Raw genomic sequence first — 26,646 nt, 5'->3', positions numbered from 1 at the left:
TAACCAGCAAGGTTTAATTCCTTCCAAGGAACATTTTATAATTTGTTCATGATATTTTTATTCTGGAATTTACTTGAAAAAGGAATAGATATCTAAATAGGAGTTTGCTCTGTTTCTAGGTGGCTTATTTTACCAGCTATTGTTACCATAAGAAAAAAGTCTCCATAATCACTGAATGCATTATTTTGAGTCAATATATATAAAAGAAAAAACCCCTAGAAAACATAGGTGTCATTTGTTTCAAGCTCTTTCACTTGTAAAATGCATCCATTCCACTGCACTGAATTCCAGACCTTTGATGCTGTTTGAATTCAGTATAAACATTTACAATTTGATAAAAACCATTCATGGATCTTTTCCCCACTGACCTATCTAAAGGTAACTATAATTTTTAGTGCTTTCTATGGAAAGAAGTGTGAAATGGGCATTTTTCTCAGTACATTTCTAACTGAGCTCATTAGACTTCCTGTAAGACATACTGAATAAGACTATAAAGTTAAGAGAATCGAGTTAAAATTTTAATGTTTTTAATTATCTTAGTATTGGAAGTTATAAAATATCTACTTCAATCCCGTAGGACCAGTCTATTATATAATGTGTTGTTTTTAGGTGGTGTGATAGTCTATTGCTTTTATGGTGTTGTGTTGTAAGTTTATTGCTACATTAGTCTAGTTTTTACAATTATTAGAATATATTATGGGCAAAAGTGGATTTTTTTTAATTCAATGCGTATGACCTACAAAAGATAAGACAGACAAAAGATATTCCAGTTCAAAAGTTGCTTCTGCAAAAATGCAGTAGATATGAACTTCATACAGAAACTGAGATATGTTTTGATCTTTTTTCATGTAGAATTGAAATGGAAAATATTAAAACTCTTTGTTTTGGGGGCTGACAAAAGTGTGCTGCATGCGGGAGAGACAGTGTGCAGCTGAGCTTTACAAAGCAGCCAGGGGACTTAACCACTTAACTGCTACTAAATTAATGAAAAATCATTGTTACAGTAGCGCATTGGAGTTACCCATCAAGATCAAAGCCCTGTCATGCTAGCTGCTGTACATGTTTATCACAAGAGACAGTCTCTCTCCAGAAGAGCTCTCAGATAATTCTAAGGGTGGGAGAAAGGAAGTATTATTTACAGACACAAAGGAAACAAAGACACAGGGGTATGTCTACACTACAGAGTTAGTTCGAACTAACTTAGTTCGAATTAGTTAATTTGAACTAAGCTAATTCGAACTAACGCATCTAGAACTAAAAACTAGTTCGAATTAGTGTTTTGCTAATTCGAACTAGCATGTCCACATTGAGTGGACCCTGAACAGGGCTTAAGGATGGCCGGAAGCAGTGCCGGCAGGGCATCAGAGGAGGACTTAGAGCGTGGAGATGCTGTCTCAGGCTAGTCGAGGGCTGAGCTTAAAGGGTCCCGACCCCCACCCCGGACAGACAGTTCTCAGGGGTGCCCCGCTTGAAAACCAGTCCTGGCTTGGAGTGCCCGGAGTGCCCACACTGGGCACATCACACCACTCGGCCATCAGACCGGCTGCACTTGCCGCAGGCTGCCATCTGGGGAGAGGGGGCAATTGGGGGGCTGCAGGAGAGCTTCCACCCCGAGAAGCCCGCAGAGCCAGCCCAGTCCTCCCCATCGGGGCCTCGTACCCCATTCCTCCCTCACCTCCTTCCACTTACCCTTCCCTAGCCCCCCTTCCTGATGTACAAAATAAAGATAACGTTTCTTCCAACATTGACTCTGTCTTTATTGAACAAAACTGGGGGAGACTGGGAAAAGGAGGTGGGAGAGGCGAAGAGAGAGGCTGGGAGAGGGGAGGGCAACTAACATGATCAGGGGTTGGGAACAGGTCCCAGATGAAGAGAGGCTACAGAAACTGGGACTGTTCAGCTTAGAAAAGAGGAGATGGAGCGGGGACAGGCTAGAGGTCTCTAAAAGCAGGGGTTGGGTGGAGAGGGTGCATTCAGAAAAGTTCTTCATGAGTTCCCATAAAGAAGGACTAGAGGACACCAAAGGAAAGGAATGGGTAGCAGGCTTCAAACTAGTAAGAGAAAGTTGTTGTTCTTCCCAAAGCAAATAGTTAACCTGTGGAACTCCTTGCTGCAGGAGGCTGTGAAGGCTACAACTAGAACAGAGTTTAAAGGGAAGTGAGATCAAGTCATGGAGGTTGGGTCCATGGAGTAGTCTTAGCCGGGGGTAGGAGTGGTGTCCCTGCCCAAAGTTTGTGGAAGGCTGGAGAGGGATGGCACGAGACAAATGGCTTGGTCACTGTCTTCGGTCCATCCCCTCCAGGGTCCCTAGTGTTGGCCACTGTCGGCAGACAGGCTACTGAGCTAGATGGACCTTTGGTCTGACCCAGTACGGCCATTGTAAGCTCAGGGTCGGGGGTCTCAGTGGACCCCCTTGATTTTCATGCACACCTGCTCCTGGGTGGCCAGGCTGGCAGCTCTCCTGCCCTAGACGGCCACTTTCCTGTGCCTAGTGCAGAGATCGTGGACGAGGTCCACGATGTCTGCACTAGCCCAGGAAGGTGCCCGCCTCTTGCGGTCCCGGGCAAGCTCCCGGGAGCCGCCAGCTTGGTCCCGGGAAGAGGGGGTGGGCTGGGAGACATCGGGTGGGTGGCTCTGTGCCGTGCCAGGTGCAGGGTCTGCTGGCTGGGTGCTGGCAGGCTTGCACCTGGCACGGGCACCGTAGCCAGCCCGTGCCCCTTTAAGGAGTCCGGGGCCGGGAGGGGGGCAATAGCGTTTCCTTGGTGTTGGCCAGAGTGGCCACCAGGGAAACCTGGGGAGGGCTAGCTTCCCACTAGTTCGAATTAAGGGGCTACACACCCCTTAATTCGGACTAGTAAGTTTGAACTAGGCTTAATCCTCGTAAAATGAGGTTTTCCTAGTTCGAACTAAGCGCTCCGCTAGTTCGATTTAAATTCGAACTAGCGGAACGCTAGTGTAGCGCCTATGAATGTTAGTTCGAACTAACGTCCGTTAGTTCGAACTAACATTGTAGTGTAGACATACCCAGGGAGATTAAGTGACTTGCCTAAGGTCACCAATTCTTTGACGGAGCCAGAAACTGAATCCAGATGACTTGAGTCCCACCCATATGTCTCTAAATCCTCTAGTCAGCTTTCAAAATTTCAACCATGTTATTCAGCTATTTTTAGTGAGTGCTTGTAACTGTGTAATGCTGTGCTGCCTAGACTTATGAGACTGGCACTTTAGATGTATTAAAACTTAGGCTCCTTCCCTAGAGGTACCCAAACAAACTTCCAGAATTCTAATCATACATGTTCTGAACAGGTTGTCAGTATTTCTTCAAAGCTCTCCTCAGCCTCATCAGGAATTAGAGTGTTCCATGAGAAGGGGCTGATTTGTGTAAAACTAAGGACAGAATCAATGTCAATAAATAACAGTCCAGCTTAAATCATGGTGCACATCATTAAAATGCAGTTTAACAGGAAACAGGTTAAAGAAAACATTCTGGATTCCTCTACCTAATATTACATCTGAAGGAAAATATCTAACAAGTAGGGGTGGATTGCCTAACAATTCCTGCTTGTTATTTCTGTTTAACAGACTATAATTACTAAATCCAATTCTTCCTTTAAGCTATAAAGTATTATTCATTTCATACTATTAATTTAGAACATGTATTTAAGAAAAGCCTACAAACCTGGAAAGCCAAATTAGCGTTCTCATGCATTCCAAATATTTCTGGGTCATCGATCAAAGGAAGATTTTCAATATAGTCTTTAAAATCTTGCAAACTATCAGCCAGAGGGGCAAAATATACACCTGTTACACAAATGCACATACAGACTCCATGTTAAAATGCTTTATTGTGAGCAAAACTGTACAGTAATGTAAAAATGTATGTATCGTATACTATTGGTGAAAAACTTAAGTTACTGAACACACACCCAAAGAAGTAAAAGAATTCACCACATAAATCGTCAATATGAAGACGCTTTAAAATACATCCAAATGTAACTTTTTCATAATGAGTAGCAGGCATATATCAGATTCCGACACTCTACAATTGTTAGAGGCAGAATTTTACAAAGGTACGCCCAAAATCTCACATGTTCGCATTTTATATTAGCGAGTCTTAGCATTTCAGAGGAACTAGAACTTTTGAAGCCAACAGGTTCCCCACTCTTATATTTTGGAACTGAAAAGCAACTGGATTTTATTGCCTAAGGAAACAATGTAAAAACAGGAGCAGGATATGAGATGTTGCTTGGTATGCTCCATAGACAGCACAAACCCTATTTAAAATAAAAAGACTCAAATGGCATTCAGAGGCTTGATGGGTGAGCTAAAAACCTTTCAAGTGGCAGCTCACACTGATACACTGAACCTCACGTTCACTCCTGACTGGCCTTCCAGCTCCCTGCTGGGTCATTACAGCGCTTTTCTTCTTTGGAGGCTTGTAGCTACTTAGCCATTTACACCGCTGGGACTAAACCGACTCATGAGTAATTGCCATCTGTTGAGAGCACGGAAGAAGGCAAGCATGGTGTAGCTGAGATAAAAGTGCTAGACTGAAGTAAGAGCAGTCTGTCACTGGCCTGTGATGGATATTCAGCAAACTGAAACTGAATTCCCTTCTCCGCTCTCCCTCGTCTTCCAGGACAGTGCATACGTGGGGACTGGAACAAACACCAAAATATGGGATTGCAGTTGTGTGTACAGGATAGAGCAGAAGGATGATGGGGTGGCAGCATGTCTGAAAACCTGCTCCCCATTAGCAGGTGCTGTTCCTGCACAGAAATGGTGAAGTGGGTTCTAGTGACTCTGAGACATCAGTGTGAGGCAGAGAACCATCCAACAAGAAAGGTAGAAGAACCCTTCTGGAGAGGGGGTAAGTGGAGCAGTCCTGACAAAAAGGAATCTGAGGAATAGCCCAGCTCAAGGAGAAGATGAAAACTGAACTGTATGGGCTTGGCTCTTCATTACACTCTGCCTTGTGGACTCATTTGCAACAATGCAAAGGTGGCGTAAAATGTTCCCAAATTAGTGCAAAATGTCCCTCTGATCAACTCTTAGTTTAACAAGCTGGTCACTTATTTCAGGCAGAGAATGCTGACAACATGCCATGCTTGTGGACATGGAATCCCTCTCAAATATCTGTTGAACATGGTGCTATGCAGCTTTTCAATGTTCAAGGGGAAGCAATAGAGTTCCCACTTCTCCCTGAAGATGCCCAGGGTATTAGTATCAGCAGGATACAAGGACTCACTGGGAATGATAAATCCTGCAGAAATATTTGAATTGTCTTGGTTGTGCAAAACTTTTAGCTAAGATCTCTAAGTCCTCTAATGAGGCTAGTTTTGGTAAGAACTTTAAAGTACTGGTCTCATCAGTGAAGAGACTCTGATAATATAGCAGTTCTAGGTTTATCATCTCTCAGTCATTGCCAGATCAGATACGCTCAATTCACAAGTAAAATGATATTTTTTTCTAATCTGCCATTCACCCTAGAATATGTCAAGATGGAGTCTCTCACACTGTCACCTTCCACAAAGGTTTTGCAGGTCAAATTCTACCCTCAAATGCAAATGCACAAGCATTTTGTATTCAGATTATGCCCCTGAAGATGCCTGGGCAACTGCGTTGTCTTCTATGGGTTTCCTCAAATTTAATTTATTGGATATTAGTAAAAAATCTGCCCATGTGTCAGTCCTCTCTTTTTAACAGGAGGTAGCATCATCTACAGTATAGTACTAGACAGGAAGTCAGAAGCTGGGTTTTATTTCCTGTGGGTCACAGTGTGACCCAGACCACTTATGAGCTCCCATTTGGAGTGCTGGATTTTTAAATGTTCAAATTATGATGGGCCCTTGTCAGAACCACAGGAGATGCGTGGGGTAAGCACTTGTGAAACTTTCACCCTTGCTCTCTCTCTCTTTCAGTTTCCCTGTCTGTAAAATGGAGATAGAATGCATTGCAAAGAATGATACACATTGTTAAGAGCTGTAAGTTAGAAGCACTAACAGTTATTTGTATTAATTATGTTGGCTCAGCAGTGCTAACAAATACTAAATAGGAGCAAAACTAATCTTGTCACTACGTTCAACAGCTATAATTCTTTATACATACCGTGGGACTAATTGTCTTTTTGCTTGCACTAGAGTAAATCATGAGTAACTCCATGGCAGTCAATGGGGCTACTCTAATGTAAAACTAGTGCAAGAAGATAATTGGGCACAAGGATCCAAGTAGGAAGGCAATATTTTACAGAGTGAATTTTCAGAGAATAACAATACTCTAAGGCAGGGGTGAGCATTAAGACAGTGATGGTTCACCAGGCTTAACCCCTGGCGGCCCACCATCACTATATTCACCTGTACCTCCATAGGTACAGGCGATTGCAGCTCCCTTCGGCTGTGAATCACCATTCCTGGCCAATGGGAGCTGCGGGAAGTGGGGAGGAATGAGACACTGTTTCCCACAGCTCCCATTGGCCAGGAACAGTGATCCATGGCCAATAGGAATTACAGTTGCCTGTGCTTGAGAAGGCATAGATAAATAAAGTGGTGGCAGCCTGTTAGGGGCTAATCCTGATGAACTAGATCTGACCCACAGGCCAATATTTGCCCCAAACTGTTAAAAGGAGTCCCCAAAAACCTTAGACAGTCCATGGCAGAGCTCAAGGTTCACAGGTTCTTAAATATTGCAAAGTTTGGGCCAAGAGCTTATTTTTGGAAACTGCACTTCTGGGCCAGAAACTTCGTCTATGGGATTGGAAGGACACACATGACCAATAATGTCCTCTCTGTGCCAAGAGACTTTTTCTCAATTAAAAACTAGGAAGACTTTAATAACTTAGCTTGTTATCCAGTTCTTGGACACACAGAATGAACCAGAATTTTTCTGCCACATAAATATAGAATTAAACACGTAAAACTTTAAAAAAAGGTGAGACAAACATAATTCCAGGTTTTCATTAATGTAAATGGAAACCCTCTATAATTCTAATTGCATTTACCTGACTCAGAATATTTGTAATAATCTTCTAATGTTTCAGGAGCAAAAAACCTCTTTAAGACTGTACGCAGGCATCTCTGATCCCAGGTGTCTGTAACTCGCCCTCCATAAGTAATTTCACCTGTGACAGAGTTTGATTTGTACAGTTTATGATTTCATATAACAATTCATATATAAAAAAGCTTTTACTATTTACAATTTTAACTTTCATCTTCTCTAGAGTCCAAGATAGCATGATTTACCATCTGCATGCACCGTCACGCAATTTGTTGTATATGTATAACTGGACTAACTGTATATGCCAAACAAACATGCAATTGTACACACAATTTACATGGACCATTTTGAACCTGCAAACTCTTGTGCCTTAATATGATAACATAAAATTGGTTACCTGATTATCTCTTTTCTGGGACTCACTTCTGCCCTGATCTACTATGTATTTGAGAGTTTGTCTGACTGTGAGTGTGTCGGTGTGACTGTTTTTTCAAGAACTCGTCCTAAATGGCAAGAGCTAGAACCAACCACCAAATTCAGTAAGGCCAGGGTTTGGTTGTGCCAGGACAATGGGATGTGCCTGGAATGCAATTGTTTCTCAGAAAATGGAAAAGGAAGGCTATATAATGACCAGATGGGGGCAGTAGGGATTATGGGTTGGAAAGTATAATGACCGCAGGGGGGCAGCAAGGGGACAGAGATGGGGACCAGGACAGCTATAACCCCACCGAGGCTACAAGAGGTAGGAGCGGAGAAAGGGGCAGAGATCTACTATATATTTGGGAGAGTTTGTCTGTCTGTCCCCCAGCCAGGGGACATGCATCCCCCAGCTGTGCCACTGCAGCGGCCATGGAGGGGCACTTCTCACCTGGCCCCAACCTGCTGCGGTGAGAGAGGCCTGGGGGTCTTCCCCCCCCCTCCAGAGCAGCCTCATTCCCACCCCAGGGCAACAATTTAAATGAAGAAAAACAAATATTTATTGAGTTAAGGACTTAAGCAATACCGAATCCATCTTCTAAGCCTCAGATATTTGAATGGCAGTTCAGACTATTTTAGGGCCAGTGCTTGGTGCAGCTTCCTGCTGAAGGACTGTGCTGCAGAGCAATGAAGACGAAGCCTGGGGAGCTTTATAAGGGTGTTGAGGGGTGAGCAGGAGGCAGCTTTGCAGGCTTCCTTTTCAGTGGCCTAGGCCTTTTCTGTTCAGAACATCTTCTGCAGTCTGTTTTCCACAGCTCCATATGCACTGGCAACTCACCTGATTCCCCTAGAAACAGTTGAGTTTGAGGCTTTCGGGACCAGACGTTTATGATGAAGGGAGATGAATAGGGATGATGTGTTCCTGAATCAATCAGTTCTCTTAAGACCGATCTGAAGACTCTTCAGATATTTATCAACATCTACCATGTGTTTCTTTGGGTGTTTTAGGTGATGGGTTTTTAAAACAGAACACACATGTGCTAGGAAGCCTGGCCATTTAAAGCTAAGCTATACTTACGTTTTTTTTTTTAAAAGGAAGGGGTAGAGTTAGGGGGGAGAGAAATGGACCAGGAGAGAAATGGAACTTATAGGTCTGAAACTTGAACTCTGGCAGCATTTCATTCTGCATGAAGGAAAATACAAAACAGAAGAACCAGTGTTCAAAACCGTTGTTAAGGGCCCAAAAGCAAACAATTCCGCTATGTAGGAAAGATAGAAAATATGGCAAAAGACCAGCTTGGCTTAACAAGGAGATCTTGCATGATCTCAAAATAAAAAAGGAGTCATATAAAAAATGGAAACTAGGACAACTAACAAAGGATGAATATAGGCAAGCAACACGGGAATGCAGGGGCAAGATTAGAAAGGCAAAGGCACAAAATGAGATCAAACTAGCTACAGGAATAAAGGGAAACAAGAAGACCTTTTATAAATACATTAAAAGCAAGAGGAAGACCAAGGACAGGGTAGGCCCACTGCTTAGTGAGGAGGGAGAAGCAGTAACAGGAAACTTGGAAATGGCGGAGATGCTCAATGACTTCTTTGTTTCGGTCTTCACCGAGAAGTCTGGAGGTGTGCCTAACGTAGTGAATACAAGCAGAGAGAGGGTAAGTTTAGAAGATAGGATACACAAAGAACAAGTTAAAAATCACTTAGGAAAGTTAGATGTCAGCAAGTCACCAGGTCCTGATGAAATGCATCCCAGGATACTCAAGGAGCTGACAGAGGAGGTATCTGAGCCTTTAGCTATGATCTTTGAAAAATCATGGCAGACAGGGGAGATTCCAGAAGACTGGAAAAGGGCAAATATTGTGCCCATCTATAAAAAGGGGAATAAGAACAACCCAGGAAACTATAGACCGGTCAGTTTAACGTCTGTCCCAGGGAAGATAATGGAGCAGGTAATTAAGGAAATCATATGCAAACACTTGGAAGGTAATAAAGTGATAGGGAATAGCCAGCATGGGTTTGTGAAGAACAAGTCATGCTAAACTAATCTGATAGCTTTCTTTGATAGGATAACGAGCCTTGTGAATAAGGGAGAAGCGGTGGATGTCATATACCTAGACTTTAGTAAGGCATTTGATACGGTCTCGCATGATATTCTTATTGATAAACTAGGCAAATATAACTTAGATAGGGCCACGATAAGGTGGGTGCATAATTGGCTGGATAACTGTAGTCAGAGAGTTGTTGTTAACGGTTCTAAATCCTGCTGGAAAGGGATAACAAGTGGAGTTCCTCAAGGGTCTGTTTTGGGACCCGTACTGTTCAATATCTTCATCAATGACTTAGATATTGGGATAGAGAGTACGCTTATTAAGTTTGCAGATGATACCAAACTGGGTGGGGTTGCGACTTCTTTGGAGGATAGGGACATAATTCAAAATGACCTTAGCAAGTTAGAGAAATGGTCAGAGGTAAACAGGATGAGGTTTAATAAAGAGAAATGCAAAGTGCTCCACTTAGGAAGGAACAATCAGTTCCATACATACAAGATGGGAAGCGACTGTCTAGGAAGGAGCATGGCGGAAAGGGATCTAGGGGTCATAGTGGACCACAAGTTGAATATGAGTCAACAGTGTGATGCTTTTGCAAAAAAAGCAAATATGATTTTAGGTTGTATCAACAGGTGTGTTGTAAGCAAAACTCGTGAAGTCATTCTGCCGCTCTACTCTGCACTAGTTAGGCCTCAGCTGGAGTACTGTGTCCAGTTCTGGGCGCCACATTTCAAGATAGATGTGGAGGAATTGGAAAGGGTACAGAGAAGAGCGACAAGAATGATTAGAGGTCTAGAGAACATGACCTATGAAGCCAGGCTTCGTGAACTGGGCTTGTTTAGTTTGGAAAAAAGAAGATTAAGGGGGGACATGATAGCGGTTTTCAAATATCTAAAAGGGTGTCACAAGGAGGAAGGAGAAAATTTGTTCCTCTTGGTTTCTGAGGACAGGACAAGGAGTAATGGGCTTAAAGTGCAGCAGGGGAGGTTTAGATTGGACATTAGGAAAAAATTCCTAACTGTCAGGGTGGTCAATTATTGGAATAAATTGCCAAGGGAGGTGGTGGAATCTCCCTCTCTGGAGATATTTAAGAACAGGTTAGATAGACATCTGTCAGAGATGGTGTAGATGGAGCTTGGTCCTGCCTTGAGGGCGGGGGGCTGGACTCGATGACCTCTTGAGGTCCCTTCCAGTCCTATGATTCTATGATTCTATGAAAAACCCATCCTCCTTAAACAGAAGTTGATCCAATAAATTATATTATCTCATCTATCTTGCCCCTCTAATACTCTGGAACTGACACAGCTACACCGCCACATATATCCTCCTTAGAAGCATATTAAATAAATGTTCACAAAGTGAACCAAAGGTAATTTTAAGATAATGGGAATTTGGTCCAATAGAACTTTCAAGTAACCTCCATGAAGCTGAAGTATAATCAATTATTTGTAAATACTCATGTAATATATATGGGTGAATGAACAAATCTTTATAACTCAAACTGACAGAATACTTTCAGATACAATTTGTGCCCGAGAAAGGGTTTCACTTAGCAGGCAGGCTTGAAAGCACCTGTATTCATCTCAGAGAATTTACAGTAGTTTTAATCTTCAGCTCGACAAAACAGAGAATAGAATAATGGGGTCTATTTTTCATTTACATTGGAAAAGGATTTTTTGCTACATAGTACAGGTAACTAATGAGGAAAATGTAAAACTAAGCAGAGAGAAACCCGGAATGCTTATATTCACATCTCTACGTTGGGAAGTAACTACTATAACACAATTCTAAGGCTGGAATACTGCAACCAAATTAGAGGGTTTGGTATAAGGGCAAGAATAAGTAAAAATCTATAAACCACCACAAAGCAGATATGTGGAATGCATTTTCACATTTCAGGGGTAATCCAAAGGGACGCGTTTGAGTAAGGGATCAGATATGTTTTGCTTAAACCACCGTGAATGGGTTTCTATTCTGACTTTTCTAGCCAATTTTACTTTTAACAAATACTCTTTGGAAGATGGTTTTTTCCTTCATAATTAATTTTCATTTTTTATATCATAAACTACCATTTTTGTTTTTTTTAACAAATGATGCAAACTCCTTAGCTCAGCTTATCAGCAGAGCAAGGAGGGATATTATTGAAACCATGAAAAAAAATTGCCTTAAATTCCTACATTCAGAAAACTGGACCCACTAAGTTTAAGGAGGAGCTTTGTTAGAAGATATAATTCCTGAGTTTTCAGGTGGATTTACTTGCCCTCAGAGGCTCATAGCAGCCCTCAATTTAGACACTGGCTTTCTGTTTGTTGAGCTACTCTCATCACTGGCCAGCATGGGGAAAAAGGGGAAACCAAACTTCACAGTCTCTGTGGCCTCTCCAAGTGGTAGAGGGTAGGACAAACCCTTGTAGCAAAACCAGTCTCTTTCTAGTTCTGAAATGGGAAGTTGTTGGTGGTGGGAACCCAGGCCTGCCTTTTACACCGGGTTCTAGCCCAGGGACCTGTAATAGCAGCTGTCTATAATGATTCTAGTAACAGCTGCATGACAGCTGCAAATCCCTGGGCAACTTCCTCACAGCCTTCCCCAATACCTTCCTTACTAGAGGCTCTCCTCCTGGTATTTGCTTGCACTTGGTTCTCCCAGACACTCCACCACATTTACTCTCATCAGCTTCTTCCTCACACACTGCAGTGTAGCTCGAAATAAGATACACAATTTGAGCTATGCAAATTGCATATCTTAGTTTGATCTTATTTTTGAACTAGTTTATTTCGTAATTTGGCACTGTCTACACAGCGCCCAATTTTGAAATAACCCACTATTCTGAAACATTCCTTTCTCCTCATGCAATGAGGTTTACAGGGACGTCGGATTAGCGAGCCCATTATATTTTGAAATAATGGGCTCTCTGTGAAGACGTGGGATAGCTATTTCAGGATACTCTGGTAACCCAAAGTAGTGCTGCAGTGTAAACGTAGCCACAATGAGCAAGTAGAAGAGAAGTGTATTTAAACCAGTCTCAATTGGTTTTAATTGGTCCCCAGGTGTTCTAATTAGTCTGGCTTTCTTGACTCTGGATGCCTCCTAATTGGTTCCAGGTGTTTTAATTGGCCTGATTGCTCTGACTGATTCTAGCAGGTTCTTGGTGGTTCTGGATCAGCCTTTGCTAGTCTATCCTGGGAACAGAGACCTATTTAATCTGGGGCTAAATATATTTCCCCTCCACTTCTATCCTGTAGCCCTCTGGCCTTACTCTGTCACAATCTGTATTCTTTGGTCACTGCTGACTGCATGGTTCCAGTAGAGAATGCCATGAGCTCAGGGTTCCAAGATGTTTTCCTTTCAGAAGAAAGTGCCTACCCACTACTATTTCACTCATTTTACACTGTTGTTGCTGCACTAAAATGAATGCAGTTCCATTCATGAGAAGCTGGAGTAACACCATGGTGGGTCAGACCTCTATGTGTGCCTGAAAAGACTGATTACAATATAAAAGACAGCTTTTGAACAGGGGCTTTGGTTTTCTCTCCTATACAACAGTGTTTACTATTGGTTAGATTTGATTTCTCTCTCTCTCCACAGTGCTGAAGAATTTTAAAATCACTTGTGTTTGATTCTGCAAAGTGAGAGCTGCCAATTTTCTTCCTTGCCAAGGGTCCCAGATGGAACCTGAAAGACGATTATCTTGTTGCTATGGGTAATTAGGCAGCTGTTTGGATACTACCATTCTGATAGCAGGTTTCCATTGGAGGAGTCAGGTCTTGATGCACCTCCATGTCCGCCACAGTTCTGAATGCTGGGATTTGTATGTTCAAGGTTACTGGGAGTATCAGGTTAGAGGCCTGTGGGGAGGGCCTTCCAAACAGAAACCCTGCAGGAAGGGCACAATTGAGGTCAGGTCTTTGCTGTTGATGCCAGTCTGTTAATTAGCTTTCTAATGGTTATGTCTAATCTGGAGCTGGAGGTGTGGTTTGCACCTCAAGGCGACATACCCATGCTAGCTCTGATGGAGCTGGCATGATACAAATAGAAATGTGGTAGTGGCAGCACAAGCAGCAGGATGGGGTAGGGGACCTAGAGTTTTAGACTGGATCATACTCAGGACAGCTAACTCATCCCGCTGCTCACACTGTTGTGGCTACACTTCTGTTTTTAGTGCACTAACACAACTAGTGCTACCACGGCCTTGATTCCCCAAAGCAGAAATTACAGCGTTAGCTCCAGTGTAGACAGGTACTGATCTAGTGACTCACCCTAACTCCAACTTTAAAATGCCATTCAAAGTGAAGATTGATGACAGAGCCCCTGTAACTGTATTGACTTCAGTAGGTTCCATGGTTATAAGTAAAGGCATAATATCGATCTGTCCAAATAATCAACTTTGACCTGCTGAATTGTTGCCCATAGCTTAGTGATACTTTGTGTTAACTGAGGAGTGCGAGAAGGGGAATTATTAATACCAGAAGCTTCAGGAGGTAGCCTAGTTAGTCTGTTACAGAAAAAAAACAACAAATGATCTGGTAACTCCGGTCATCTGAAGAAGTGGGCTGTGCCCACGAAAGCTCATGATACCATCTACATGTTTTGTTAATACCAGAGCTGTTACAACAAAATATCTGACCCTGTACCTGTTATGTAAGTTAAGGCATCCCAGGGTATCTTTCCTTCTTGACAGTAAAGATTTAGGTTCAGTAAGGCACATTCTCTGTCGCTGTCACTAAATTCGTAGCAGATGTTCCACCCCAGAGGTCCAAACTTTTTCCTCTCCTTGCATATGAAATTAAAAGCAAAACCGAGTAAGATTACTGTGTTCATGCGCTCAGAGCTATTGTACTGTTAACATGGGGTTGCGTCCAGAGAGCAAGGTCACCTATTTGTAAGAGAAATGATAATGGGTTATTTTAGCGCAGACCTTAGAAAGAGAAGATGAGTGCCCCACAAGTAGGTTCTGAAAGCACCAGTCCTCAGGGACATTCTCCTTAAGTCACTTTTTCCTTTTAGCTCATGGGACAGGAGAGGGTAACAATTTCCAGGTGGCTTATGCCATGGGCATACTCCAAACCCCCCCAGCAATGGGTAAGCTGAGCTTTAGTTCTATCATTCCCCACTCTTTACTGTTCAATTAAAAGTAAAGTATTAGCTTTTAGTCACTTAGGAGATCAATCTCCCTGCTACAGATGGCAAAGGCTGTCTCAGAGTTTGACCTGTCTTCTAATCTTACAGCTCTCCATCTCTCCATCAGCTGATCCGGCACAGCGCGGCAGTCTAGACGCGGCGCGGTCGACAAGGAAAGCCTTTGTCGACTGCTCCGGTATGCCTCGTGAAACGAGGTTTACCGGAGCAGTCGACAAAGGCTTCCCTTGTCGACCGCGCCGCGTCTAAACTGCCGCGCTGTGCCGGATCAGCTGATTGTCGGCACAGCGCGGCAGCCATTTTTATTTTAATGAAGTCCTTACCCAGTTTTCAAAGTGTTGTGCAGTCTTTCAAAAACCAGGAGGAAAACAGAATAACTAAAGCAGCACAATCCCTTCTTTTTACCGCTATGTATCCCTCTGTAATCTATGAATTAATTTAATTTAAACCATGCATAATTCTTCTGATGGACTGTTTGCTAACACAGCAAAGAGCAATTAGTGTCCCTTAAATGAAATGTTTGGTAATACTTACCCATAGGAAATCCCCGCAGAAATATTTACATTTGATATAACTATTGTGGCCACATGTAATCTTTTAGGAGAAAAGAAGTCTTGTGCTTCGTATGGACTTTTAAATTATAATTAGCACAGCTGTTGAGAGATGCTTTGCATTAGCAATACAACTTACAGTTTCTGGAAATTAATGACTAAATAAACTTTGCACCAAATATTGTTATGATTACATCAGACATATTCTGAGTATAACAGGCTTGTTGAACTAATTTTTAACTGCATCTCAGTACCTCTGTTATCTGAACTAAGACTATTAGATGTACCTGAACGATAGCATGGAAGAAGCAAATGCCAAAAATCATTTTCCTCCAATTTTTGCCAAGGATATTTTCTTCAAAGAACATAGTTGTCATCTCTGTGAATGCTCGCCTGATGTTTGCACGAAGCCCTTTTGGAGGCTCATTGGTTACCTGAATTGAGAAAAATAACCGGTTCTTGTTAAATGCATACATCTGCTTTCTATTCTTTTACTGCAGAGCTGTCAGATTATCAACTTAAATGGTTATCTGCATGAAGACTGCATTTTTTAGGTATAGGTGTCTCATGTACATTAAAGCTTTAGGTTTTAACCAAATGAACATATTGCTTGTTTATCCTAGGAGAAAAAGACATGGAATGAAAATGAGGAAATCTAGAGCAAAAAGAAATTGGAAAAAAATGTGCATGCACAAATTGGAATGAATAAATAAAAATGGCAAGCGGGGTGATTAAAGTAAGCACGTGCACTACGCAGAACACACACAACTGAAGTTTAACTGCTTTATTTAGACAACAGCTTCCAGATTCCCAATCTTCATTTAGCAGAAGGCAGCCCTAACTGCCCAGCCAGCAGCAGTCAGTGTCTTGATTTAAATGGATTAGGGATACAAAGATCAGCGAGGACAGCAGAGCTCATGTTAAGGTAACCTCTTCCTTCTCCTCTAGCAAAGTATTCCATTTGCTCCTGCCCCCGGCTGCATTTTTAAGGAGCTATGGCTTATCAGTCTTGAGAGTCTGGATTAGAGCAACGGTTACTTATGGTACTACTGGAGTATAATATATGAACCTATATAGGACAGAATCAAATGGACCAGAGTAGGACAGAACCAATGTGTTGTTTTCAGCAAAGAAGATGGGGGTAGGAGACCTTTCGGATTGTTCTTTTTTTTTCCCCAATGCATCACTGGGGAAGGGAGAACATTCCTAGAGTTTTACTGAAGGGAAGTGCATGTGACTCTAATGAGCACGGTGTCACCACCATGTCTTTGATTGTGTCTGTCATATAGAATACCCCTCATAATACATGACGGAGTTCACTAGAAATGTAGCACCAAGCTAACAAAACTGAACAAGAAAACAGGGAAAGAGTCGCCACCTGGTGCACACAAGGGATGTATAAAACTCTACAGGGATGGTCTAGGATGACAACCCATAAGGAGAACACTGTGCCCTGGCATAGCAGATTGTAGTGTCGCGACATGGTGTTGCCTCTCCCTCCATGTGAAGGGTTCCCCGGGTTGATCATGAGGAGTGACCAGAATCCCTTTCCAGTTCTGCTACTGATTTAGGAATCTCTCACGTGGAAGACGTGGGGAAGTTGTGTGAGTGGATCTATAAGGGCAATCGTCATGGAGAAATAATTAATTACAGAGGAAGAACACTCTTCCTTTGGCGTCCCTTACTCCTCGTGAGATGAGGGTTACAGGAGTCAGAGTAAGAAGTCCTCCAGCTCAGCAGTATTTCAAAATAATGGCTTGTCACATAGATGCACTCTTTGTTATTCTGAAATAATGCTGCTGTGTAGACATATCCTTGGAACTCCAAGGAGAAGCCTTGTCTATTTTGATGCTGAAGACAGTGCAAAAAGATGCTGTAGAAGCTGTTCTGGACCTAGTTGAGTGTGCTCTGATATCCCCAGGCGTCTGAACACTTGGCGGGTCATAAAATACGTATATACATACTCTGATCCATTTGGACAGCCTTTATGATGCAATGGCCTGAAACCAGGCCTAATTCCCATATGTCCCAAAGAGTATGAAGGTCTTTGAGAGAGAGATGGTCCTATACAGACCTTTAGACATCCAGAGAGCCTGAAGTATGGAGCCTGAGTTCCCTGGATGTAAATGAAGCCTAGTAAAATACAGGCAGGCTAATGGACAGATAGAGATGGGAACCAGAGGCTATTCGAACCACAAAATGAGATGGGGATACAGGACTTAAAGAGCTGATAAAGTTGCAGTTACTTGGCAAGAGAATTGGTGCATTCAGGATCAATATTGTCTATATAGCGCTGTGCAGGGCAGAGGGAGGGGTCCTTTTCTGTTTCATTCTGCATTCCCTCACAATACCATGCTGCCTTGGATGGCCTGACTTTGGTGGTGGCTGCTGAACATGTTGTATTTATCTGTTCTGAAGTGGGAAAAAGACTATGGATTTTGGACTCATTTTGGCTTCTCGGAACTTTGGACACCTCGAATTTGCACTGGTGGGATGGCTGACTGTCAGCTGATCCCATTTAGTATTTTGAAAAAAAAAAGATGTGTCTGACAGTCCTAAATAATATAGCAAATGATACAAACATTCCAACTTGTGTAATCCACATTCAAAAAGCATATCAGTTAGAAAATACAGATTAGACATTGGATCTGGGATACCCTGTACATAATTTATTTCATCCCGGCATTGTTCATTTTGCTTAGGGTTATTTCCAGATATATTACCTTGACAGAGTTCTGAAGGACAGTGACAGGAAAGGTTTCAGAAGGCATGGAACTTAAAAAGAGTCGAAAGCTCTCCTGAATAGAAACACCTGAAAAGCAAAGAATGAATACATTCATTATACTCCCATGAACGTGTTCAGTTGCTTAAATTCATATACAAGTTCCAAGCAATTTGCAATGAAATCTATCTTTCCAATGACTGGAAAGAAAGGCTAAACAGCATTATATTTAAATTACAGTGGATAATTTGGGAAGTGAACACAAATAGGCAGTGAAAACAGAACACAAAGCTTGGAGAATAGGGACTACAGGGGATTCAGGAGATAAAGTGAGACTCAAGAAAATGCACATGGAGAAAAATAATAAGAAATACAGATATTACTTGGGAAAGAAAAACCTGAAAAACAATAATGCTGAAAGAGATTGAGGGGTGATAGTGGAAAGCTAGATATGAAACTGAAATGGGATAAGGCAGCAGGAAATGCTAATGTAATTTTGCACTGTATATGCAAAAGCATCATGTCATAAATAACACTCCCTTGGTAAGTGAATACATCGCTACCTCACCTGGAATATTGTGTTCTGTTCTACACACTTAAGTAATAGAGAGCTACAGAACAATTGAAGGGAGCACAGAGAAAAGCAACACAACAATTAAGGGAAGGGAAACTCTGGAAGGAAGAGTAAAATAATTAAAAGGCTAGAACTTCCAAAGGCATGTGAAGAAATCAGGTGGCTAACTTCCACTGACCTTCAACAGGAGTGTGATCTCTACATCAACTCCAGTATGCACAACTTGGCTAAGGACTAGCTTACCAGGCCAGTGAAGGAGTGCAAACAAACTGCATTATGAGGGCAGAGAAGGGATTAATAGGGATCCCAAAGAGAGGCAAAAAGCAGACCAGCTGGGCTCAGTTGCAGTTCCTGAAATCAAAGGTTTGGTTTTCAGAGGACTCAAGGCTGGGGAGAAGGAAACACTCAAAGGGAGAGGAGTTTGGGTCTCTGCGAGTCTGTGAATGCAGTTGAAGAAGGTCTAGCAAGGAAAAAGGGCCTCTGGTTAGTGACCAGAATTTTCCCATAGTTGAAGCAACCCAGAACTTAATTTTTATAATGTACAAAAACTTCACTGTGACTATAGCAAGAAAATTCCCATTGTAAACCATTGAACACACAGGTAGTCACCTACCAGCACACACCTGGTCACTACAACAGACCACACCTTTAACCCTGCCCCTCTGTAGTCTTTCTGTCTGCACATACTCTTTTACCAAACCACCCGCTTCCAAACAATGGACATTTGGCAAAGTAGTTTGGTGTGTTGGCTGAAATAGATAGGTGAGGATTTTGATGAATCATATGTAAATCTCTCTGTGCTTCAGTCCCCAATCTGTGGGTAGGCATAATATTTCCCTTCACTGTGATGATAAATCAATTAATGTGAGTACATTCTTTAATATACATGAGGCGAACAGATACAGTGGGGAAAGCCTATAAGCAAGCACATGAAAGTAATACATAAATGAGCACTGCAGTGCCTAGAAAAGGAGTAATACTGAGCAATTTCTTAATCCTACAGACAATCATTTCTTGAGTTTTTTCCCTTCTCATCTGAAAGACAAGAAAGATTGGAAAAGCACTCTCCTGATTTGGCACTTCCTTCAGGGAAGTATACTGTATTGCAGAAGGAAAATTACATACTTGGCTCGGTAAAGCTTTTTATAAGCTCTTCCATGGCTAACATCCATGAAACGGCTAGGTGACAGTTCTGCAGAAAAATCCAATTTCCTGTTTTCATTGCATCCTTTATCATCTTTTCTGCAATAGGTCCTTGCCCTTGCCCTAGTGAAATCGACCGTACTCTGAAACAGAGAACAAAGTTTGTCAAAGTTCATGATGCAAATGTTTGAACATATAGTGACTTTTGAAATTGCAGGGTTTTTAGGATTTGTAGCTTTTAAAGACAGTGGCCAACATTTCCGAATGTGGGTGCTGAAATTTAGCTTCTTCTATCCATATTTAGACCTTAAATAAATTTAGCCTAATTTTCAGAGATACTGGACACCTACAAATCCACTGAAATCTCTGGGAGGTAAAAGTGCTCGTAACTCTCTGAAAATTGTTCCAATGTTAGTTAGGTGCCTAACATGGTTTTAGGAGTCTGGTTTGGTAGCTTTGGCTACTATTACAAATATAGAGAGAGCTCTGAAATATAGAGTGTATCATTTGGAGAACTAAATACCTTATTTTAACATATATTAATGTACAGGGAGGGTGAAATTCCGATCCCACTGAAGTCAATGGTAAAACAGTCAGCACATGCTTCGGTATAACTGAAGAGAATAAATGTACAAGCATAAGAGGGTGGGATTTTCAAAGAAGACTGGAAGAATGTAACATCCAGTTTCCTTAAAATCCTTAGGGTCTATGAACATCCCAGCAGAATCCCATGTTTAATAAAGTTATGTCATTTGTACCGTTCTGAATATCCTCGCTCTTTTGCAAACCTCTGGAAAGCGCCCATAGGGTCGGAGCCTGTGCTCAGGATAAACACTAGAGGAGTTGAAGATGACATGTCTTGATAAAGAGTTCCCAAGTCAACAGGCGGATTCTCTATGAATTGTTTTCCAAGGTTCTCGATTACAAACTCAGTGAGTGCAGAGACCACCTGGAGATATGAAAACATACCAATTTACAAGCAGCAAGAGGCACAGAGAAGAGGTTTTACACGTGATCGCATGTACTTCCAGGCCAGAACTGTATCTTTGCATATGTCTGTACAACACAATCAAACCCAGTCCTCACTAGGGCCTGTGTATGCTGGTACAATAAAAATAATAGACTACTCAGTGGTGAAAATCATCAACCCTCCAAGTTCAAAATCTTTACAATCCTTCCAAGCAACAACCTTCTAAACCCCTAAAAGAAAACATTCATTGCAGAGTTTTAACACAAACACGCCTCAGTTAGTGCGAGGGGCATCTAAAAAATTTTGATTTCACGTCCAAAAAGTTTGGATAACATCACATGAATTGGCAAACTAGAACAGACCATGGTCTATGGAGGCATGAGAGTCGTCCCTATGAATTCAGCGGCCCACTGAACTCTAAAATTCATAAACTTTGCAACAGACCCATAGTAGTTAAAAACTTATTACAAAAGGACAGGATGTGGCTGGCACAAGAACCCACTCCATCCTCCAATGCATGGATTAGTCACAGTCTCAGTGCCTCTGTTTGGGAGAGAACATAGAGCATTGCTATGGTAGATTCACTTTACCCCTTCCCTTGTTTCTTGAGGAGCAGGCCTGGCTAGCTCTCTTCTCAGAGCAGATCCAAGCTTCCATTGGAAAGGTCCATCCCTGCATCATCCCCACTGCAGGCCAACACCCATATGACACAACACGGCCCCAAATAACCAATTCTGCAAGGTCATGCATCTTTGGGGTGCCTGCCAATTTCTGTACAGTTGGCTTTTACCTTTTCTTCCATAAAACTTTTCACAAGAATTAATTTCTGAAACATGCTCAGTCTTGTGTCCCAGCAAGCTTTCCTGGTGCCGTCCTTTGTCTCTTCTTCCGGTTGCACTGCAGGAGCGGAGGGTTCCGAGTTATACGTTTCGGATGTTTCTGGGTTGACATGAACGTCCAGGCACCCTACAAATGACACTGTCGTTAGCAGGGTCTTACCTTTAGAATTTGCGAAGCAGAAAATCATTCACAGTCACTTTCTCCCCTTCATGGCTTCAAATAAAAGCTTGAAAAGCTGAATCAAGGGCAACTGAGATGCCTGTTGGATCTTGAAGAGAGCCTAAAACAATAGCTTTGCAAGGTGGAAGCTGCCCTATTTATCTTAGTCCGGGGTTGCCTGCAGTATCACTGGTTGGGGGGCCCTGTCAACTTTGCTGCTGCAGACGATTGTGTGTGTGGTAGGAGAGCAGTGCAGCACGGTTGGGGGGGGGGGGTTCCTGGCCATTACCTCTCCATCACTGGGAGAAAGAGGGTCCCTGTTGGTTCTGACAGAAGGGATCATATTGTTTCTCTTCTGCCGCAAGTAGGCAGGGGTAGCCCTGCTGTCACTCACGGGGCACGGAAGGGAGCCCTGGCTGCCAGTTTGAGGCCTTGACCTTCTCTGCTGCTGTTCCTACTGTTCCAATGTGGGGAAGCTCCAGCCCGTCGAAAGAGGATAGCCAGCAAGGCCCTCGGCTGAGAGCGCAAATGGGAGCAGGGGGAAAAGGCGGCATTATCTCAAAGGGAAATGGAACAGGCATACACAGCAAACCTCTTACGGCTTTGAATAAGCTGCTGCTGCGTCTGAGTTACTGCTTCTGAAGCTGTTCGGTTTGATATCATGTGAGCAGAACCAGTGCAGAAAACCCTCCCTGAGGCAGGGGTTTGGCATAAACAAAACGGTTTTTTTCAATCCACTCTCTTAATTCGGCACGTTACCTAATTGAATGAAAATGTGCGTGGACAGGATTTCACTCTGAATCCCTTGAAAACATGGGAGGATTTCCTCTAAGTCACAACACATAAACCACATGGAGTCTTCGAGCCACGGCACATCAGGCTTCGCAGGGCGTTGCTGTTGGAAAGATGAAAGGATCGGTGAAAATATGAAAAAAGAAGGTGGTAAATAAGAACATAAGAGCATCCAGACTGGGTCAGACCAAAGATCCATCTAACCCAGTATCCTGTCTTCTGACAGTGGCCAATGCCAGGTGTCCCAGAGGGAGTGAACAGAACAGGGAATCATCAAGTGATCCCTCTCCTGCCATCCATTTCCAGTCTCTGATAAACAGAGGCTAGGGACACCATTCCTACCCGTGCTGGCTAATATGTATTGATGGACATAACCTCCATTCATTTATCTAGTTCTTTTTTTAACCCAATTAAAGTCCGGGCCTTCACAACATCCTCTGGCAAGGAGTTCCACAAGTTAACTGCGGGGGCGGGATAGCCCAGTGCTTTGAGCATTGGTCTTCTAAACCTAAAGTTGTGAGTTCAATCATTTAGGGATCTGGAGAAAATCTATTAGGGACGGTACTTGGTCCTGCTGTGAAGGCAAGGGACTGGACTTGATGACCTTTCAAGGTCCCTTCCAGTTCTATGAGATAGGTATATTATTGCATGAAGAAATACTTCCTTTTGTTTGTTTTAAACTTGCTACCTATTCATTTCATTTGGTGCTCCCTAGTTCAAAAAAAAGCTCAACCAATATATTACTATTTTTAATAGTCAAAATGTGAAAGTTGCACAAGAGATAAATTTATTGGTAGTGGTCCCAATTAAAAGAAATCATTTAAGCATGATCTTAAATTCATTCTTATTTAGGACATCACTTAAGTGCATGCTCAACTTTAAGCATGTGCTGAAATGCTGACTAATTAGCATTTTTGGATTGGAACTAGTTAAGTGACAAATAGTTAAAATAACTTCCAATGTTTCAGACCTCAACATGTATCATATCATATGATAGAAAATCATAATTAGAAGACATCAAAGCCACTAGTGTAAAGACAAATTTAGACACCAAATTCCTTTTACTATTAACAAATCGCTTTGCAAAGCCAAAAAATATATATTCATTAACAATTTTCTTTGTCATCAATCTACTCCAAGTGCACCTTATCTAATCCAGCAGAACCACGGAGAAAAAAATTCCACTCTATATCCGTAAGCTCTTCTCTCTGCCGCATGATCTCAATGCACAGCATAAAGCTGTAGATGAGTTTGTGTTGTTCAAAAAGGCCGCGGGAAACATTGGTATAAGTTGCATAGAGAGTCTGACTAAGCAGGATTGCCAGGCGCTGCTGCAGATTATCGTTCTTCTCAGAAGTCTCAATTGTCGTATTAAATAACTGTCAGAAAAAAATAAACATCGCTGTGATGAGCTTATTTCCAAAGGTTAATAGCAGCCTGCTTCTAGATGGGTTCACTGAATGGGAACAGTCATTTGCAAACTCTGTCATATTGTACAATACTTAAATGAGAAAGCATGTCTCCTCCAAACCTCCCCTTTTTTTCTGAGGCTACTACAGTGCATGCTATTTTGAAGAAGTAGCATTAAGAGAACAACAAGAAGATAAGCTGAGAAAATAAACTCTCTTTAATATGATGGGTCCAGTTTACATCAGCGGTGGGCAAGAACCGGACCATGGGCTGGACACGGTTCTCCAGGCTTAGCCCCTACCGGGCTGCCACTGCTTTATTTACCTGCACCTTCGCAGGCATGAGCACTTGCAGCTCCCATTGGCTGTGGATCACCATTCCCAGCCAATAGGAGCTGCGGAAGCTGTGTCCCAGACCACGCCACTTGCTGCCGCTCCCATTGGCTGGGAATGGCAATCCACAGCCAATGGGAATTGCAAGTGCCTGGACCTGTGAAGGTGCAGGTAAATAAAGCTGCAATGGCCCGCCAGGGGTAACCCTGGAAAACCACCTCCATCTTATTGCCCACTCTGGCTTACAGCCTCTGATTTTGTTTGATAGAGATAATTTGCCACTGTGACATAGGAAGCTCTGTGGATTTCAGGGAAATGCTGTAACAAGCACCACTATTCCTTGGTCCAAAATTTCAAAACCACTGAACTAGAAAAATAAGGTGACTTTAAAAAGTCAAGTCCTCTTCTGGGTCTTGTGGCTAGCACCTGAGATCTGAAGGATCTGGGCTCTTCTGCATACTTCTTGTGAGATGCTGGACACAATAGCTCATGTGAAATACTATAAAACTCCGTGTTTAAATTCAGGCCCCTAAACAACAGCAATTTTAAGGGGTGCTGACCATTGTGTTACGTTTATTGACTTTACTGGAGTCTCTGGGTGGTCCACAGTTTTGAAAATCAGACAACTTATCTCTAGACACCTAAATGAATGGCTACATTTGGAAACAGTACTTTGAATCATGCTTGGAAGTTTTATAGAATTACTTATTTTCCAAACTTCTTCTAAAACTAGCAACAGAAATGTTGATATAATGAAAAAAACCCTCTTCTTAAAGGCTTAAATTTTGCTGCCTGTTATATTTAACTATTTCTATTCATATCTTCATTATGCAAAATGCTGTTTACTCACCTGCTTAAAATATTTTAAGGAAAATTGATACATGGGATCAATCTCTGATAGACTTGCAATTACAAAGTACATGACAGACCCTCGAGTAGCTACAGGGCGGTACTTCTCACGAGCGGCATTTATCTTCTCTTCAGTAGCCTCAGCTTCTTCTAGCCTTGATTTAATGGCACCAGATGTAACCTAAAAGAAACAAGTTCTAATAGCATTTCAGAAAGCATTTTATGATCGAGAGACGTCTGAGCATGAAGAGCAAGTTCCTCAGTTGATGTTGATGGCACTGATGTAATTTTATGCCTCACTCGCCAAAGTCATGTAAAAGTGCCATCCCATTCTGAGAGAGGCATGCTTCTAGTACAAGACCTGCAGGGAAATTTTGGCTGCCACAAATCAGAAGCTCAAGATCCAGGTTTGGTTATGTCTTAGCTATTGGATGCTTTCAGAAGAGAATAATAGTTCCTTTGATAAGCTAAAGTGAAATGCTAAGCATTTATGCAAATCAATGTATTATGCTGCATTTTGTAATTTACAGAGGCAATGTCATTAGTCAAAAATGTCAGTTTATCCCCAAGAATAACTAGTAGGTATTCAACAGAGACAGTATCCCAGAAGATCATGAAAACCTGAGAATAAAAATTATGACAAGAAAAAGATGGAAAATATGTTTAGAATGCCTACCACATAATTAATTGAAGACTATAACCATATACAAATTAAGCAACTTATCAGCCTCTCTACTAAGAGGCACTGGAGGGTTGATGGGAATGTGAAAAAGAAATTTACTTAACTTCACCTAGAATGATAGTCTCCACACACTGCTGGAAATTATGGGCTGAATCCTAAGCCTCAGTGAAGCTATGCCAAGTTACTTCATCTGAAGCTCTGCCCCTAAATGCAGATGACCACTCCAAAACTTTCAAATGAATGAATAACTAAGGGGTCTGATTTTCTGGCTTTCCATGGTATTAGTTTAATTTATTACACTTTTAAAAATCTGAACGTTATGGGCCAAAATCAGTCAGAAAGCATTTAGAGTGACAGGTTACATTTTCCCTCACCCAAAGTATGCACAGTTCTGAGATCACAAGGGTAACAGTAGTGCGAGCTTTCTCACACTACCCATGTGGGGTATCTCAGGCCTGGCCTCAAAGGACCAACTGCTGGAGTGAAATGGAAGAAGAAGTTACTCACCCTGTGAAGTAACGATTGTTCTTCGAGATGTGCCCCGTGGGTGCTCCACTCCACTCCAGGTGTCGGGTCCCGTCCCGGCGCCGCGATTCGCGCGATTCGCGGCGCCGGGACGGGACCCGACACCTGGAGTGGAGCACCCACGGGGCCACTCGAAGAAGAAGTTCATTTTTCGTGGCTTGTTCAATAAGTGGCCGAGACCATGAACTAGAGAGCCAGATTTGACCAACTGGGACTGTGGTTTCTGTAACACAGACTTTTGTCCATTAAGAAGTAGGCCCACCTAAGGAATCCTAAGAATCACAGCTAGATCCTTACTATTGATTTCACACTGAGTAGCATCTTACTTTGCAAACAGGTCCATCTGGTAAGATTGTATAGTCCTTATTCACAGTGGGGAGCAAATAGGCAGAATCCTATTTGCTTCAGTGAGATTACTTGTGGAGTATGATACAACTCAACATGACATGTGCCTGAACCTAGCCTTGGTTAGCAAAGTGAATCCACGGAAT

At 42.3% G+C, this 26,646-nt stretch overlaps 1 protein-coding gene and 1 long non-coding RNA gene across 3 annotated transcripts in view; one reads left to right on the top strand and one right to left on the bottom strand.

Moving 5' to 3' along the window:
* DNAH6 (dynein axonemal heavy chain 6) overlaps nt 1-26,646 on the bottom strand; it is a 149,056-nt gene that overhangs the window by 12,320 nt on the left and 110,090 nt on the right. For both annotated transcript variants that reach the window (XM_075931311.2, XM_075931312.2), the window contains 11 exons: nt 24,950-25,129; nt 23,503-23,736; nt 22,325-22,460; nt 21,357-21,532; nt 20,355-20,545; nt 19,579-19,739; nt 17,881-17,969; nt 15,445-15,591; nt 14,102-14,240; nt 6,998-7,117; nt 3,680-3,801 (listed from right to left, as the gene is read on the bottom strand). In XM_075931311.2, the coding sequence (XP_075787426.2) occupies nt 3,680-3,801; nt 6,998-7,117; nt 14,102-14,240; nt 15,445-15,591; nt 17,881-17,969; nt 19,579-19,739; nt 20,355-20,545; nt 21,357-21,532; nt 22,325-22,460; nt 23,503-23,736; nt 24,950-25,129 (1,695 nt within the window). The remainder of the gene's footprint in view (nt 1-3,679; nt 3,802-6,997; nt 7,118-14,101; nt 14,241-15,444; nt 15,592-17,880; nt 17,970-19,578; nt 19,740-20,354; nt 20,546-21,356; nt 21,533-22,324; nt 22,461-23,502; nt 23,737-24,949; nt 25,130-26,646) is intronic.
* Nucleotides 12,802-16,074, top strand: LOC112545307 (uncharacterized). Its single transcript, XR_003088768.3, has 3 exons — nt 12,802-12,919; nt 13,056-13,170; nt 15,781-16,074. It is a non-coding gene; the product is annotated as an uncharacterized LOC112545307 (long non-coding RNA).

Source organism: Pelodiscus sinensis, chromosome 6 (genome assembly GCF_052426305.1).
Source record: "Pelodiscus sinensis isolate ZL-2025 chromosome 6, ASM5242630v1, whole genome shotgun sequence".
NCBI classification, from domain to species: Eukaryota; Metazoa; Chordata; order Testudines; family Trionychidae; genus Pelodiscus; species Pelodiscus sinensis.
This window is presented reverse-complemented; position numbering and strand designations above follow the sequence as displayed.